This window comes from Molossus molossus, unplaced genomic scaffold (genome assembly GCF_014108415.1).
Source record: "Molossus molossus isolate mMolMol1 unplaced genomic scaffold, mMolMol1.p scaffold_m16_p_15, whole genome shotgun sequence".
NCBI classification, from domain to species: domain Eukaryota; kingdom Metazoa; phylum Chordata; class Mammalia; order Chiroptera; family Molossidae; genus Molossus; species Molossus molossus.
The window spans coordinates 7,672,187-7,690,514 of record NW_023425350.1 but is presented as its reverse complement, the minus strand read 5'-3'; the positions used below and the strand labels follow the sequence as shown (position 1 = coordinate 7,690,514).

The following is an 18,328-nucleotide window of genomic DNA, read 5'->3' as shown; positions in this document are numbered from 1 at the left end:
AGCCCGAAATGTAAGCTTATCAGAAACCTGTCTGGAGTAGCGTTGACCATGCTGGACGAGAAACCAACATGCTCTTTCTGTTGTGCCCTGGATCCTTGTGTGTTTCTGGTTCTATAACATTACGCGTTGCCGGTGGCTGTGGTTTTGCTTTGGTAACACAACACCTGAGCAGAAAGCCATTGAAATCATCCTGTTAGGTTGAAGATGTTTCTTCTTTTGAAAGTCATGTGTTTTGTCTTGTCAATTTTGCAGGCTATTCTAAAAGTTGGGATGTTTGCAGCCAGCTAGGACAGTCGGAGGGCTTCCAGGACCTGGCCAGTCGTCAGGAGCTCATGGCCTTTGCTCTGACGCACTGTCCGCCTGGCAGCATTGAACCCCTGCTGGCAGCGAGCAGCTCTCTGCAGACAGAAGTAAGTGCGCCCCGTGGACACGCACGGCGTTTTTTGGGTGTGTGAGGTTCGTGGTCATTTTAAAAAATAATAGAAGAAATTGAATTTATGGAAGAAAACTAGCTTGTTACTCATGTGAAAAGGAATCTGAAGATACCCCGACATAAGATAGTGCTGTTTGTTATAGTAGGAAGAAAGGGTGCAGAGCGGGTTCCACTTCGGAGACTGTTGTGTCCGAGTGATGCTGTCCCTGGAGTCCTGTTCCCCAAACCACTCATTCAGTTTTTCTCCAAAGACCACTTTTTAAATTTCCGCCCACATTGTGAAGAGAGGCAAATTTAAAAACATGATTTGTTCACACTGTGTTGCCTTCTCTTTTCAGATTCTTTACCAAAGAGTGAATTTCCAGATCCATCGGGCAGGAGAAGAGAGTGTCAGTGCTGGGCCGTTCCTTAGTAAAGTGCTGCCAGAGGTGAGTCGGCGCTGGGACCAGGGAACAGGCAGCTGGGAGGCTGGCCCTGGGTGACAGGGCATCACCTGCCCTCGGGCTGGGAGGGCGTGTGTGTGTGTGTGCTTTTTTCTGTGTCTGTAAAGACTGTTTTTCCTTCAAACTTTCGTGTGTGTGAAATGCAGGTGGGGCAAAATTAAGTTTCCAGTTGTGAGTCCTCGAAACACAGTCTATTTTTGTATTATTATTGATTAATTATTGTATCATTTTCCATATAAACAACTGTAAACCTACGTTTGCCCCAGAAAAATACAGAGAATGAAAATACCCCAGGCTGTGCTTATGTGATTTGTGCTGTTACGGGCAGTGTGGTTACCTGTTGTTACTTCATCGCGGTGCGCCCATAGAAACTCATCGCGGTGCGCCCATAGAAGCTCATCGCGGTGCGCGTATAGAAACTCATGGAAGCTCATCGCGGTGCGCGTATAGAAGCTCATCGCGGTGCGCGTATAGAAGCTCATCGCGGTGCGCGTATAGAAACTCATCGCGGTGCGCCCATAGAAGCTCATCGCGGTGCGCCCATAGAAGCTCATCGCGGTGCGCGTATAGAAACTCATCGCGGTGCGCCCATAGAAACTCATCGCGGTGCGCCCATAGAAGCTCATCGCGGTGCGCATATAGAAACTCATGGAAGCTCATCGCGGTGCGCCTGTAGAAGCTCATCGCGGCGCGCGTATAGAAGCTCATCGCGGTGCGCGTATAGAAGCTCATCGCGGTGCGCGTATAGAAACTCATCGCGGTGCGCCCATAGAAGCTCATCGCGGTGCACATATAGAAACTCATCGCGGTGCGCCCGTAGAAGCTCATCGCGGTGCGCCCATAGAAGCTCATCGCCGTGCGCGTATAGAAACTCATCGCGGTGCGCGTATAGAAACTCATCAAAGCTCATTGCGGTGCACGTATAGAAACTCATCACGGTGCGCCTGTAGAAGCTCATCGCGGTGCGCTCATCGCGGTGCGTGTATAGAAACTCATCGCGGTGCGCGTGTAGGAGCTCATCGCGGTGCGCGTGTAGAAGCTCATCGCGGTGTGCCCGTAGAAGTTCATCGCAGTGTGCCTATACGCCAGTTTCTCGGCTAACGTTGAGTGACGTTAGTTTTCCATTTTAGCATCTAAGAACGTGTTATTGTCTCTAGTGCACATGCGCCTATCTTCCGTCTTGCACCTACAACCTGGCCCTGGAGGTGTCTATGCCACTGTGCGTTTGCGCAGCCTGCACCGGCTCTCACGGGAAGGTCCCACTGAGGTCTCACTGGGCCACTCTGGCAGCAGAGTTGGAGAGAGCCATGCACTGCCCTCTGCCACCCTGCGCAATCCGTGTTTAAAACGGGACCTGTTCTCTAAAGTGTCTAGTGACATCCGTTTGTCACTGCTGATCTGTTTGATCTGACAAACACTGCAGAGTTTGATGTACATTTTTCTGATTACTAATGAGATGGGTTATCTTAGGAGGGATCCTGTTTTGTGAGGGACCTGTTTGATTTGCCTGCCCATTTTTTTATTGGCTTTTTTCCTTCTTTTTCCCTTCCCTCATTGAGATTCTTCCAAATAAAAATGAACTGATGAACAAAATAGAAATAGAGGCATGGATACATGGAACAGACAGACAGCTTTTGGTGGTGGGGCGGGGCGGGGCCGCACTAGATGATAGAAGGTGAAGGGATTAGCCAAAGAACATATATGCATAACCCATAGACACACAACAGTGTGGTGATGGCCACCTGGAGGGGGTGCTGGGGCTGGGTGGAGGCGGGCAAAGTCGGGGGTAAATGGGGACAGCTGTAATAGTGTCAACAATAAAAGTAAAGTTTAAAGAAAAGGAGAAGGTACATACCCATTGACACCTCTCTCCATTGGTTTGCTCCTTGGAATCTAACTTTTCATGGCTGTTTCTATAAAATTGACATTTCTTTAGGTCAAAGAAAGTAGTCCAGTCTCTGATAATTACATAAATTAAGAGATGATATCCTCTTGACGGATTGGTTTTCCACTGGATTCCTTTAATTAGTAAGCTTCACTTTCAAAGTGTGAACTGTCATGCATTTTTCCAGCGAGTACTTTGGAAGACAGTTGGCTGTATTTTGCCCAACTCATTTGTACTTGTACAGTTACTTTTAAAAGTCTGATACAAAGCTTCAGATATGGAACCTATTGATGGAGTTAGGGCAAAGCTTTTGCTTAGAGTGGAATATGTTTAACAACCCCATTTCCATAACTCTTTTGTCTTAAAATGCAATTTCACAAACGTACATTGAATATACACATGTGTCCCCCGTTCAATGCTAAGTGATTTGAGGTCCTCAATGTTATTTAGAATGTGACCTTTTGCCCTTAAGGAGTTTTCTCCTAATAGTCCTGCAGCGGTGCCTTCAGAAAAGCACTGAGCCATAGGATTTTCCCCAGTGAGGGGAAAGTGTTGTATCCACACTGTCGGGTGTGGTAACCACTGCTGAGTACTGGAAACGAGGCTGGTGCTGCTGAGGTACCAATTCAAATAGCCATGTGAGGCCACTGGCTGCCAGATTGGACACCCCAGTCCTAGAAGACTTGACATTCAGTGGGGTATTATGTTCTGCCATCACCACCGTAGACAGTGGCCTTTTTGGGGGGGGGGTGCACTCCCTCTGGATGGAAGCCATAGTATTTTCCAGGTGCCCAGACTGGTGTGGCTGCATTTTGTCACTGGGCACACTGACTTCCTGTTTCACTGACCGCTGCCTGGCTTTCCTCCTCGGGTGTGAACGCACACGGTGCTTCCGCGTGGCAGTCAGAGTCGTTCTCTTACTGGCCAGTGGTTGCTCAGCGTTCTGTTAGGAGCTGGCAAGTTCTCCCATGTTTCGAGGTCTAGTTGAAGACCTCCTTTTAGTGAGATCTTCTTTATTCCGAGTTTTCTCTTCTGAGCCTCTGATCCTTCCCTGCTTATCCTGCACATTTTGGCTGTCTCCACAGCCCCATCTCTTCCTGCCTTCCAGACACGTGCCGTCGATCACGCTGAGCTCGCCACGTTCTCTGAGCAGGCGCCTTCACGCCTCTGGTGTTTGCATTTCCTTCCTACCTCTGCTGCCCTCTTGTCCTGGGCTCTGGTCCCCTCATCTGGAGTATTGTCGTCTTTGTGGGGTTTCTTCCGCGTCCTCTGGCGGCTCCCTGTTCTTCATGCCGCCCATGCTCGCAGCCGTGTCAGCACAGGAGTGGTGCGGATGGTGTGTCTGGTCACTGCCAGTGTGTCGTTTAGCTTGGTACTGTCTCCAGGGAGGCTCGTCCTGCAGGGACTGCTTAGGACATGCTCGGTAAGTCAGGTGGACACTCCCACCGCATAAAATTAGTCGGTGGCATAAATGAACCAGAAAGTAGCTTTCAGCCTCAAACTGAAAGGCATTTCCTGTTTAGCTCACCTGTGTGTGGTGTGGTGCCTGAGGTCTGTTGTGCTTTGGCCATTGTCGGGGGTGTAGCGTTTCTCTGTTCAGCACAGAGCTGCAGTGTCCGCTGCGTGGAGCCCTGCAGCTTATTCTGGATCCCCACCCTTCCTTACAAAACCCAGGAAAAGCCTTTGAGACGTTCTGGGTTTCCTATTTTCTGCTTCTACAATGAATTAGAAAGTGTCAGCCTGACCCCTTGGTGGCTCCTTTGGAATAGGACACGCTGTGTTACCACAAGTGGGCACGCAGTGCTCCATTAGAATCTCTTTATAAATGAGGCAGCCCTGTAGTCCTTTGCATGTTCGGCTTGGCAAGGAAAAGGAACTCTTTCAAAACGACTGCCCCCCACCCTTTCTGTATTTAGCTCCTTAAAAGCTTTCCTGCCTTCCTTTGTCCACGTTCGGCAAGTCGTACTACCTCCACGTCTCCTGAAGTGCTAACCCACGCCCGCGGGAGCACACCGCGGCTTCGATTCACGCAGCACATCTGAGTGTTACAGCTGCCATTATTAGATTAGAATATAGTGCCCAGCTCTCAGATGCGGTTGTCACACATTAACAGCTATAATAACCACATTAAGTTACAACTCAAAGATGAGAGCTCACTGTGTAATCTGCTTAATGCCCAAGACTTTCATTACCCAGTTGTGCAAAGAATGATGCTATGTATGTATCCCAGCGAAGGGAAGTGTGGTCGCCAGCAGGAAGTGAGGTCCGCAGCAGCGCAAGTGTCGCCCACGAGGTGGGAGACACTGGCTGTTGTCCCTCGTAACCAGATGCTTGTCTATAAATAGAACAAAATGCATTGTGGAAAACCACCAACAGTTTCTTATTAATGTTGGTTATTATGTTTTTCAGAGGCAACAGTATCCCATCAGTTCGACTATATTAACATTTTGTTTAGCTAGGATTAGTTGTATCTCTTAGCCAGTCATGTTTTCCCCAGATAAATCTAATTAGAGCAGGAAATGGATTATATGCAAGGTTCCCATTAAAAAATCATTTGCACTCTGAGGAAACTTGTTCTGAACGTTTTAAGTGGCTACAGATTTATATACCTGGACTAATGAATGTTTAGAACTGGGGCATGGACGGAGCAAAGAGCGATTTTGAATTTATAAAAGGATAGATGGGAAATACTATCTAAATGAAAGTGAGCAAAATGGCAGTTGCATTTCAGGGTCATGGACCGTCCTTCCCTTTCCCGTCAACAGTTGATGGGTATCTGGTTTGTTTCCACTTCTGAGCCCTCATGAGCCATGTTGCTGTGACGGTCTCTGTGCAGGTGCTTGGAAGTGTGCTGTGATGTCTGGGCTGGGTCCCTGGAGCGGGAGGGCCGCCTTGTGTGGTGTGTTTCTGTGGAAACCGCCTGTTGTTTTCTGGAGTGGCTGCCGCATCTTCCTACCCGGAAGCATCAGGTTCCAGTTTCTCCACATCCGTCCTGGCCAGCCGTGCTCTTGCGGGGCTTTTTGACTAAAGTCATCCTTAGGGTGTGTGACGTCTCAGTATCATTTCTGTGTGCGTTTTCTAAATGACGAATGACAGTGGGCATCTGCTAATGTGCTTATTGCTGCTCCTGTACCTTCTTTAGTGAAATGGCCATGGGTATTTTGTCCGTGGTAGAGCTGGATTATCTGTGTGTTCTCAGTACTGAGCTGTAAGAGTTTTTTTTTGTTTTTGTTTTTAAGTTTGGATACAAGTCCTTTATAAGATGTATGGATTGAAAATGTATTTCTCACAGTGTTTCACATGACTTTTTACTTTCTTAAGGGTGACTCTGAAGTGCGAGTTTTTAAAGTGGCTGAGATCTAGTTGATCATTGTTTGCTTTTGGTGTCATATTTAAGAAATCCGTGCCTACCTCAGGGTTGTGAAGATGTATTCCTGTGCCTTTTACTGAGTTTTACAGCTTTGTTTTTTAAAGTGCTGATAAATAAGTAACAGTAAGAAGCCACTTTGTTGTTGTTAATTCTCTCTTGAGGATAGTTTTCCTTTGATTTTTAGGTAGAGTGGGAGGGAGGGAGAGAGGGGGAGAGGGCAAGTGAGAGAGAGAAACATCCATGCGAGAGAGACATACTGATTGGTTGCCTCATACAAGACCCCGGCTAGGGTTGGGGATCAAAGTTACAAACCAGGCACATGCCCCTGACCAGGACTTGAACCTGCAACCCTTTATCCTCAGGCCTATGCTCTAACCACTGAGCAACCAGCCAAGGCAGAAGTCACTTTTTATATGAAATAAGTACAGGCTTGAAGAATATCCACATGCAAAAAGATGTCTTTGGACCTTGACCTCATACCATACACAAAAATTAACTCAGTGTTATCTTACTTGTTTTACTTTCTTTCGTTTCATGATAGCTGTTCCTTCTTAAAGGCCTTTAAACCTCGTATTTAGTATGCAGAAAGACACAAGTGAACACTTCGAAGTTTTCAATGAATAACTTCATCTGGAAAGGATCTTTGTTACTGTGATTGCTTTCCTGTCTTTTTCTGTGAGTGTGTTGGAACTTTGGAGGGAAGACTCGTTTTGGCTCATCTCAGTCTGTTTGATAATGATCTCCACAGACCGTGAGGATCCCATCCTTCCTGGTCTCCTGGTTCAGGGCAGACGCTGTGCTCCGGCAGCTTCCACGTGGGACTCCTTCCCCTGCAAGGTGGAGGACGAGAGGAATGTAGACTGGGAGCCAAGGAGGGACTTGGCCCAGTTCCTTTGGCCCCGTCTTTGTTCTCTGCCTCTCAAGGTTGCAGCTTAAAGACAGCCCCAGGTAGTGAGCCTGCCTGAGTTCTCCTTCTCACTGGGGGTCCTTTATCTCGGAAAAGGGGTGTCTGGCAGCTACCGGCACCTCCACATTTGGAACCTCAAACTGTTGGATTCTGTTGAACTTGAATGTTTTCTGACTCTTTTTATCCTGTTATTCTCAGTAATTTGGAGCACCCTGAGCACATTGAAACATGATTTCATTGCTCCATCGTGACTAATTCTGAATGTTTTCTTTAATTGCAGCGATAGTGCAGGCTTTTATCTTAACAATTTGTTTAGGGGGTCATGGGGGCTCAGATAATTGACCCTGTCTGGCATACTTTATTTCTTGAAAGTGAAAAAAAAGATTTAAAGCATCTTATGATAAAATGTTAACGTTGGTTAACTTTTGATAAGAAGTGCATGGAAATTTGTGATAACTTTGGTCTCTCTGCTTTTAAAAAATATATAAATAATCTAATCAACAATCCATTAATATATTAGTGTTTTCTTCTCTGTCAGTTCTTTCTCTCCACCCATACCATGAATCCCACTGCTCAGATGTAAGCATTCTTAAGTGTATGTGTCTATCTTTGCAGACTTTTTCTGAGTGTACAGATTTTCTTTGCAGCCCTCCTCTGTCTCTTGGACAATGACTGTTTTGTTTTGTAAACTAAGAGGAACTCATATTCCTCTGACGCTCACCTTTTTCACGTGATGTTGTGTGTCCTGGACATTCGCCCTTGTCATTGCACAGACCATGTGCGCGGCAGGCCCTGACGCACGGACCATGTTTCATGGAGAGTTTTCTTTGTCTTTGGACGTTCTGATTGTGCCCATTTTTTCTCGAATTAGTCCTGGGATGAAGAGGTAGCCCCGGGGTCCCGAGAGAGCTGCCCTTGCTTCCTTGTGGTTCGTCCTCCGCAGCCATGTGTTAAGTCCTGACTTGGCCTTGCTCCCTGTGGCCATGTCAGCTCCTCAGGGAACACATAGGTCCTCCTCACTTGTGCTGTCATTTCTCTGTGACAGCGTTGCCTGGTGAGAATTCTTTGGGAGACTGAGTTCACGGGGTCATGACATCCGTGTCCTGGATGAGCGCAGTGCCGGCGCTGCTCGGAGCGCCCCTGCACATCTCTGCCACGTGGAGCCTTTCTCCGGGGCCGAGCGCGGGCACCTGGCTCCTCCGCATGCTTGTTGGAGCTCTCTTAGCCGAAAGCTAAGGATAAGGACTGTGAGTCATACTTCGATTGGGTTGGCAAATCTATATCACAGATTAACATTCTTCAGACAGGTTTAAATGAGCTGCCTCCTTTCTTAGCACCACTATTGGAATTTTCTTTATTTTTAAATCCTTACCCGAGGATAGTTTTCTTCAGATAAAGTGGGTGGGAGAGGGGGAGAGAGAGAGAGAGAAACGTAGATGTGAGGAGACACATTGATTGATTACTTCCCGCACGACCTGGACCAGGCCTGGGGGTTGAACTGCAACTGAGACATGTGCCCTAGACCAGAATCAAAGCCTCGACTCTTTGATCCGAGGGCCGAGTCTAACCAGTGTGCCAAACCGGCCAGGGCTGAGATTTTCTTTCATTTTGCACTTTGTTCCTATTTCTAATGTATTTGTGTCTCCTTTAAATTTTAAAATAACTCTTGTAGTAGTAAGAAATCCATTTTTACTTTTTATTTAGATTGACTATTTAAATCTACGTGCAAAAGATGTTTTCCAAAAATAATGCAGTGAAGCTGCTGATCTCAGTACAGTGGGGTCAGTGGGATCAGCAGTTTCCTTTCCGTGTAAGGCGGGAGGGGGCGTGATACGACCCCTTGCCCCTGAGGGCTCAGTACTGTGCGGAGGGACTTTGCACGTGCTCTGGCTTTACGCTGAGCAGTGGGCACATCGTTTTATCCAGGTCTTTCCCTGCGCTTTCCCATGGGGCTTTCTCTCCGGCTGCCTCGCCAGAACAGCTGTGTCTGGGCCACCAGGGACCTCTTGTTCCTGGGTCTGTGGGTCAAGCTCAGTCTGTTTCATGTGCCCTGTCAGTAACATTGGGCACACACTTGGTTTCAGGGACAACCCGTCCGTCGTCGTCGTACCTCACTGGCCACTTACTCTCATTGTCTCTGCTGGTCCTTCCTCATCTCCCCAAGTGAACCTTAGCTACCCCAGCTCTCTCTGCACTCATTCCCAGTCGATGTCACCCACCAGCGTGACTTAACTGTCACCACTGTGCTCAGGAGTCTCTGCTCTCGCTCTAGCTCTGACCTCCTGAGCTACAGACGTGTATGCACGGCTCCCACCCGAGCTCCACACTACGTGCTGAGATGTCACCCACCAGCGTGACTTAACTGTCACCACTGTGCTCAGGATTCTCCGCTCTCGCTCTAGCTCTGACCTCCTGAGCTACAGACGTGTATGCACGGCTCCCACCCGACCTCCACACTGCGTGCTGAGAGACGTTCCTGTCTCAGTGTGTTAAGTGGAACCGCGGTCTTTCTGTGGTCTCTCCTGAGTCAGGAGCGGCAGCTCCAGGTCCCACTCATCCGGCTTCCTTCTCACTTGTAACACGTCCAGTGCACGAAGAAACCCCGCAGTCTGCGCCCCCCGGTGGACTTGGACTCGGACCGCGTCTCACCATCGCCCGTGCCGCCTGGAGTCTCACAGTGTGCGCCACTGTCTCCTGCTCTGCCCTCCCCTGCTGCGTCTGCTCAGCAAGGCAGCGGGTCCTTTAACAATAGGGTAAAACCCTGCGTTCCTCAGAGAACAAACCAAGTAGTTACAGTCTTTTGCAAGGACTCCCATGATCTGTCTTCCCACTACCTGTTTATATCTTTCCTCTTTCCTGTTCCTCCTCCCCACCCCCTTGCTCTGCAGACGCCCATCAGATTGGCCTTCCTGCCGTTCTGTAAGCATTCCCAGCACCTCCTGCCTCTGGGTCTTACCTGGAGTGTTCTCCCAAATATCCGATGGCTCGTCTCTCCCTTCCTCCAGGTCTCTGCTCAGCTGTCTCCTCGTCGCCAGCGTCCCTGGTTCCTGCATGCACAGTCACAGCCCCCAGCCCCTGCCTTGCACCGCGGTGTTTCCCGACTTTGCGCTGTCGGGGCGCACGCCTCTGACGGCGTCGTATTTACTGTCTGCCGTCTTCTCTGGGATGCGAGCTCTTCGTGGCAGGAGCCATGGCTTTCCACTGCGGTTTTCAGCATCTAGTAGGGCGGTGTCTGCCATTGTTACGTTTGAGGTCACGGGCATTTGTTGAAGAGTCAGTGAGTGAAATAAATGAGGAAGGAAAGGTGTGGGTATTGTATGGATGGGGATAAATTCTGTTATACATGGGAGGCGTGCTTGAAGGAGGTCCAGTGTGATGAGTTCTTGGTTCATTATTGAATTAAGGAAAATCGCCTTATTTGCCTTTGTTTTCTAACGTGCTATGAGTTCCTTGAGAGCAAGGAATATACCTTAATCGTCATGGTAACCCTGTTGCCTAGCACTGGGTCTTGAGTACCGTATTCGTGCCAGAATACGTGTTCAGTAAACTTACTGTGTGGGTATGTTCGCTGCCGTGCCCCAGAAACCTGCATTTTACAGGATGGCCCAGATAAGAGTTCCTGAAGACGACCAGGTACTTACATCGCGAAAGGACGGGAAGCAATGCAAGCTCCTTCTCAGAGACTCGTTTCATAAAGCCAAGTATTGATGAGCCTTTAGAGATGAAGAGGGGAGGCCTGGGGACGGGGAAGGAATTGGTGGGGTCGAACTGTTTTGGAAGCCACTCCTCTGGCCCTGTGAAGACCCCATTTCTAAACCAAGGGCTGGACACTTACCTCAAGAATTGAGTTGCCACCTAGATGTTGGCAAAGGATTTACAAACCCACCCACCCATTTTTGGAATGTTTCTTTCTATCTGGGTACATTTTTTTCTTCTTTCAGGCTCTGTAATTGGGGGCGGGGTCTAAGGCAGCTGCTGTGAGTACTGTAGAGCAATTACAGAGGGTCTAGTTACAGGTAGTATGTAGCTTACGGTCATCCCCAAAGGCCACGAAGGCTTGGATAGATGGAACCTCTGTCAGTTTCCTTGGGAACTGCAAAATAGGTCTTGTTTTAAGATGGTATTAAAATTAATACCATGCTGCCCTGGCCTGTTTGGCTCAGCGGTTAGGGCATTGGTCTGCAGTTCAGAGACCCGGGTTCGGTTCCCACTAGGGCCTGTACCTCGGTTGCAATTTGTCCCCAGCCCTGGTTGGGTTGTGCGAGTGGCAGCCACTCAATGTGTCCCTTTTGCGTTGATGTTTCTCTCTCTCTCTCTCTCCCACTCTATCTGAAGAAAAACCGAAAAAATTGTCCTCGGGTGAGGATAAAAATGAAAAAAATTATTGGTGCCATTGACTGGCCAAGTCTCTCCATCCCCTAATTTATACCGGGACCAGGCTTTGTTGCAAAAGATTAGCTTCTTTTCTTGAGGGACTTGGTCATATTTCTCCCAGTTGGCAAGTATGCACTTCAAAGGGGTGTCCTCGGGCACTGTGGACTGGTTTCCCATCCATGGAGAGACAGATATGTAATAAGCCAAGAGTTGGAGACATCTCTGCAAGTCTCTGGACGGGTTTGGGCCATCCTGAGGTATAACAGGGTGGGTATCTGCCACCCTGGAGCCACCCGGGTATGAAGTGCTTGCCCCATGCTCTGAGGGCAGCCTTACCTGTGGTCACAGTGGCTAGCACTCTTGCGTTGGACTTACTCCGCTCAGATAGGTGGCCTTCATGCCCCATGGATGATGAGTGTGGCCCCTTCCCCCAAGTTGTCCCTCGCTTGGCGACCCCAGCCTTAGCTGGCCTACAGGAGGTCCCCTTCATGTCTTTCCATATAAGGAGTGCCCAGTGCCTCCGTCAGTTTGGACAGAAAGCCTGTCCTATAATTCTGGCCTTCATTTCTCCGGCCATTGACCCTTTGCCTTGCCTTTCCTGTTCGCAGCAGCTCTGGTCCTGTAAGAGGCCTAGCAGGGAGAAGGCAGGCACCCCTGGGAGGGAAGCAAAAAGGGTTCCATTTTGGCCATCTTAAGTTGATAACGCTTCTAGTTAAATCTGCCCATTTCTATAAGTAATTGCAGGTAAAGACTGCCTGTTAATTGTGTGTCTATAGGAGCATTCATGGGGGCTGAGAGCTGGGATTTTTCAGCCTAGGAGGCATGATTGCTCATGTTAACTTTAGTTTTATTTTGAGATGTGCAGAGTCTGAACACATTTCTGGGGACATTGTGTGGTGGGTTGAAGGGTGCTGCTTGTGGGTGGAACTCCACGGGGCTGTCACCTCCTGAGTTGCTTCCACCTTTTTGTGGGTCTTGGTTTCCCTCCCCAGCTGTCTGATCCAGCCATGTGGACTGGGAGCACTAGTTCACCAGCTTTCGTGTGTGGTCCCCAGACGAGTCAATTACTGAGCTACATTTGTGTTGGACTTCCCGATGGGGCTTCTCTTATCTGGAGGGGTACCCTCTGACACCTCCACATAGATTCCTCATCACCTGAGAATACCTGAAATTTGAGCTGGAGGAAGTAACTGCCTCTTATCTTCAGAGCCGAGCAGGTTCAGGCTGTCATTTATCCAGCCAGAGATTTTGTTCAGATCCTCAGAAAGCAATTCCAATTCAAAGTCACCCATTTTGTCCTCCTGTCCTGAGGCATTTCGGCTCTTTTGCCTGGGTAATCTCAACCTTTAACCTTTAGTTCCACCTCAAGGATTTAAAAACAAAACAGCTCAGGTGAAGTCAGGGCCTTTTCCTTTAACACAGGGAGGTCCAGCATTTGAAGTAAAACTCACTCAAGCTCACTTGATGCGAAGCGAGGAGCCGGTGGAGCACAGGGGCCTCCATGGTACTTGCCCTGGGCCGTGTCTGCAGAGTGGTCAGGGTGGGCTTCTTTGGAATACTGCCATACCACACCAAGTAGTGTGATCTGAGAAAGGTCCACACCCAGACGGGGGTCAGACAGACTGAGGCAGGCATCAGATGTTAGCAGCGTTGTTGGCTCCTGGTGCTTGAATAGAGTGAAGGAAGAATTCAAAACCAAGAACTCTAGTACAAAGGGAAGTTTATCCAGCATACAAAGTGAAAGTCCGGTTGAAGAGAGGATTCAAGTGGGCTGCACAGAGCTGCCTTGGCCTTTTAGAAAGAAAGTCACAGAGGCAGAGTTGTGAGCCAGCTGGGCTGCGTGGACTCAGCAAACAAGTTACAGAGTCAAAAGAAGGGTCTCTTGCAGACAGGTTCAGAGGTTAGCCAGCAATGAGGTGCTGCTGCCCACTGCTTCCCCGGTTGCAAGTCTCTAGGGGAAAGAAGCGGAGGTGGGGCGATGTGGCTGTGCTCCGGGGAGAGTGCCATTGGGTCCTTTGTGCTAGGTTCTGTCGTTTTCTAAAGGCAGGTCTCTGGGAAGGATCTCAGGAGAACATACATCAGCTTTCCAGGTGTTTCCTTCAATATGGTGATTCATCAAAATGAGCCTAAAGGGCTAAGGTCATGGTTTCTGCTGATTGGTTGGCGCTAGGATTGGGGGGCCACTCTCATTGTATCTGGTCCTGATGCCAACCATGGTGTCACTTTATCTGACTTGCTGCTTTTCTGGGCCTGACGCTGAAACACAACTGAGCCCTAGATGTTATCTCTAGTTTGACCAAAGCTCTGTCTCTGATCAAGAGACCCTTTATTCCTAAGATTATTTGATGCTGGTCAGAACCTCATTGTCCTGAGGGCTTAATGAGTAAGGAAGTGGTGTGCAGGGGAGAAAGGAGGCAGGTGAGTCAGGGTGCTGGATGGGGCCAGTTTGAATCAGCTCTCTGCCTCAGTTTCCCGAATTTTCCTAGCTTCTTATTATCTGTACTGCCTCAGATACAATTAGAAATAGTGATTAAAAAATTGACTATGGAAAAATACATAAAAATATACTTCTTATCCCTCTATTTTTCCTTAAACTACAGATCTCTTAATCTGGGTCTAAGACTGTTAGAAGATCCAAGAAGGTTTGGTCCCAAAGCCCCTAAAATACTGTGACAACTTTGGTGTGTGTGTACTTACTTGTGACTGTGTGTTCATATGTGTGCATACGCATGTGTGTTCAGTTTTCTGGGGAAAGGACTGACAGGTTTTATCAGAAATGTGTAGGGTCCGTGACTCCCAAGAGGAGAACATCTAAAACGTAGCCTGGCCTGGGAATTAACAGGTGAACTGAAGCAGAGTCAGACTTGAGAGTGATTTACTCTGTGGGGCATTTTCACTGCGCCTTTGGACAGATACTTCTAAGAGTGGCCTCATGGGTGACAAAGATTGCATTCTTAACATTTTGAGTTCAGGATGAAATTTGCTCTGAGTGTTTGGAGCAGGTGGCTTATTTAAAGATATGTTGGTGAGAAGGAGTAGTGGTTGAGCCCGGGTTGAGCTCTGTCTGCCAGCTCAGCTTCGTGGCCGTGTACCACCAGCTCAGTTATGGTTGGCAGACACGTTGCTCAGAAATGAACCCTGATGTTACCAGACACCAGAGAGAGCAACTCTTAAATAGGTTATTCACTGTAGAGATTAGAATCGTTTCCGTGAGCCAAGCTTGACATGTGGAACTAGCCTGTGAACCTGGACCCATTTGGCAAAGGTGTCTGTTGTAGGGTTTGAAAATAGTATTAGTGCTTAGTAAGTTAACCTTTGAGCTCTATAATACACTTGACACTAATGAGATTTCATGCTAAATTTTATGCTGGGAGTTGTTGATTTGGTTTTGGGGATTAATCTATTTCTGCTGCTGTACTCTCTAAATTAATTAGCAGCATGCAACTATGAATAAAATGTGCCAGAGTAATCATTTCAGGATTTTGCCTAACCTCTTTCTTCTTTCTTCATTACATGGAGTTGAAAGAGAACTATTTTCCTCATTAATGCCTCTGGTTACACTATAATCGTGGTAGATTGCCCCCAAATGAAATCTCCTCTGTGGTCCAAATGAGGTTTTTATTTTACTTCTCTTTGCTAATTCTCATTAGGGGATCTTTCATTGAAAATCCTTTCATCATGCTCATTTCTGCATATGTGGGCTTCGCTCATTTCCTGGAGCAAACTTTGACCTTTCATATGTTTTCAATGTTCTTTCTTGAGTTAGCCTACGCATGTGTGAAATTTAGGTTCATTTTATGAAATGGAATAATTGTCTTGTGGGCTGCATTTTTTGATATTTTTCAATGGAGTTGATTTTCCTGTGAATGAAGTTGCATTCTGTTCAAGTGCCCCGTGTCTTACCATGTTTTGTTCGTTGGATTTGTTGATGACATTCCAGTCATGTGCTACACCCTCTCAATTATGCAGATTCTCAGATGAACAGGAATCAAAAGTGTGACGTGAACTGTCATTTGAATAACTTGGTAGGCTTTAGAAAATGTGTCTTCAGACGTTTAGATAATGCAGTGACACTCGACTTCTTACTTCCATCTGTAGAGACAAACGACACATGGGATTTCACACTGAAAAGCTATTGTCCAGTTGGGAAGGCAAACAGAAAACACTCACAGTGTCAGTGTATCGTGGTAAGTGCACTAAATGTGCCTGCGATGCTTGAGTGCCTAGGATAGGGGTGGGCACTGTCTCAGCGTCACTTTACTTACAGCAAATCTGTCACCGTCAAGAAAATGTAGAAAAGCATCTTTGTGACCTTGGTGTAGGCAAAGATTTCTTAAATATGATACAAAAATACTAATCATAAAGTGGCAAAACTGATAAATTGGACTAATTTAGAATTTAAGAACTTCTATTAATCAAAAGACACCATGAAGACAATGAAAAGATAATCTGCGGAGTAACAAAATATTCCGAGTTCATGAATCTAACAGGAAATGTGTATCCAGAATATGTAACGAACCCTTACAGATGAATGAAAGAGAAGAAAGGATAAGTCAGTTTGAATGTATCCACAATGCAGTGCGCTGTTACATCAGCAATGTAACAGCATTACACTATAGTGAATTGGATGTTGTTCATCTACTTGCAAGAATATGAATGAATGTTGTTGAAAGAAATCAGACACAAAAGAGAACATAATCACATTCATATAAAGTGTGAAAATAGGCAGAATTGATTTATGCTGCTAGAAGTCCCGGTAGTGTTTACGTTGGCGTCGGTGGTGTGGAAGTGAGCCCAGGTGTCTGGGATTCTGGTGGTCTGTTCCTTAGTCTCAGTGCTGGTTACATTGTGTGTTACACTGTACACTTACATGTACATGTCTGAGCCTGGATTGAGGACAGAAAGCAACTACTGTCTTGGCGTCATGGAACTGTGATATAGCTCCCGATCCCCCCCTCTCTTTTGATTTTCTCAAACCATCTGTAGTGAGATGATAGTAATTTTATAATGCAGAAGAGTAAATAACCTTAAATAATAGAAATATCAGTCAGTGGCTGTGTGTGAGCGAGAGCTTGCCGACGTGTCAAAACCCCACAAAAGACAAGTGGGGCGCCCATTTTTCTAGCCAGACCTGGTCAGGAAGAGAGGAGACCACCGAGTGGTTGCCTGTGGGCGGCGTAGGCAACTTATTTGACCTAGAGTTTGTTTTGTGCCCAATGGTATTCTGATACCTACTCTGCAGTGCTGTTATGAAGCGTTGTTCGAGTGAATAATTTATGTCTTGATCTAAATAATACATACTTTAAAAGGTCTTGTCAAAGAACAAGCATGAGTGGATCTCACGGGCAGGATATCACGTGGGTAAAAAGTAAAGAACCCGTTCTTACCTCCGCAGGGTTTCTGGAAGGGGTTCTCTGCGGCACGGGGCTCTTTCCTGCAGTTTTCTGTGCACCGTTCACAGAGGAACTGTGCCGGCTGGGTCCCCGTGCTTGGTTACGGTGGAGAAGGGCTTCCGACGTGTCTGTCTTCATGTCTGGTCATTTCAAGTAGTCCCGTCCTCACTCTGTTCTTACGACAGCCACATCTTCGCTCTTCTCGTTTCCCGTCTTCTCCCAGGATGAAGTCGGTGTCCCAGACAGCCGCTCCTCCGACCTTCTGCACTGGACCACGGCCACCACCATGAAAGTCCTTTCCAACACCACGACCACCACCAGGGCGGTGCTGCAGGCGGTCAGCGCCGGGCAGTGGTGGAAGAAGTCTCTGACTTACCTGCGCCCCCTCCAGGTAGCCCTGCCTCCCTTGGAGCTCAGCTGTGCTCCACGGCAGCTCCTTAGCTCTGCTCCTGTTCTCACGTTACAGCTTCGTCTTCTCCGGATGATTAAAATCATCTCCTAGGAAACCTGGGCCTCCCGTCAGGCGGGGATGAGGGTTTGTTTCCAGAACATAATGTGTGCCCGCAGAGGACTTGCAGCAGACACTGATGTCGGTGGGGTTTATGTCAGAATGAAGTTCAGTGGGACGGAAAGGAAAGGATGATGCAGCGCTGACTCACTGTTGTACTTCTACAGGCCGGTGGTGAAGGAACGTGCTCAGCACCAGCCCGAGAGCTGTCTTTAGGCAGTTGGGCCGCTGGGACAGAGATCCACGGCTTGGGAGGGCTCAGCAGCAGACACGTAGTTCTCACTATTTTGGGGCTGGGAAGCCCAGGGTCAAGCGCCGGCAGATGTAGGTGAGGGTCTGCTTCCTGGTTCACAGCCGTCTCCCTGCTGCGCCCTCACGTGTCAGGAGTCCCTTGTACAAGGGGCCAATCTCTGCCCACTGCCAAAGGTGTCGCCTCCTGATACCATCACCCTGGCACCCGAGCTGACAAAGCAGTCCGACAGACCCCCCTCTATCTGGAAGTAGGGGTCAGGCGAGCGGCGGGTCCGCTGTCCGTGGCTGTGACCTGGCCACCCGCTGCCCCTGCTCCGCAGCCGCACACGCACTCCTGCGGTCTTGCAGGGAAAACGGGAGAGGTTACCCCAGACACGCACGTGGCTGGCCCTCTCGTTAGTGAATTCGCTCTCCATTTATTCTACACACGCTTACAGGCATTTTCTGTGCCAGACCTGGGATGGGGAAATGGTCTAATTCCCGTCCCTGGAGAACTGGTAGAGAGCCACAGATAAAGCCACAAATAAACTGTTTGTGTAATGATGCCATGGAGGTGGTGGTGAGCACTGTGAAGACACACATGATCAGGGAGTGATGGTGACACTGAGGAGTGAAGTTCTGGTTCCGATGGGGATGCTAGGGTCTCAGAGGGGCAGGCTCTCCGAGCAGGAACCTGACAGCCAAACAGAGCATACAGAGCGCTCTCTGAGGGCCTGCTCGACGTCCTGGTGTAGCAGGAAGGAGGCCTGTGCAGTACGAGCAG

General features: G+C 48.2%; 1 protein-coding gene across 3 annotated transcripts in view; it reads left to right on the top strand.

Moving 5' to 3' along the window:
* The window catches only part of NBAS (NBAS subunit of NRZ tethering complex), a 291,645-nt gene that overhangs the window by 163,078 nt on the left and 110,239 nt on the right, over window positions 1-18,328 (top strand). For all 3 annotated transcript variants that reach the window (XM_036262542.1, XM_036262544.1, XM_036262543.1), the window contains 3 exons: window positions 253-410; window positions 772-861; window positions 17,029-17,196. In XM_036262542.1, coding sequence (XP_036118435.1) covers window positions 253-410; window positions 772-861; window positions 17,029-17,196 — 416 coding nt within the window. The remainder of the gene's footprint in view (window positions 1-252; window positions 411-771; window positions 862-17,028; window positions 17,197-18,328) is intronic.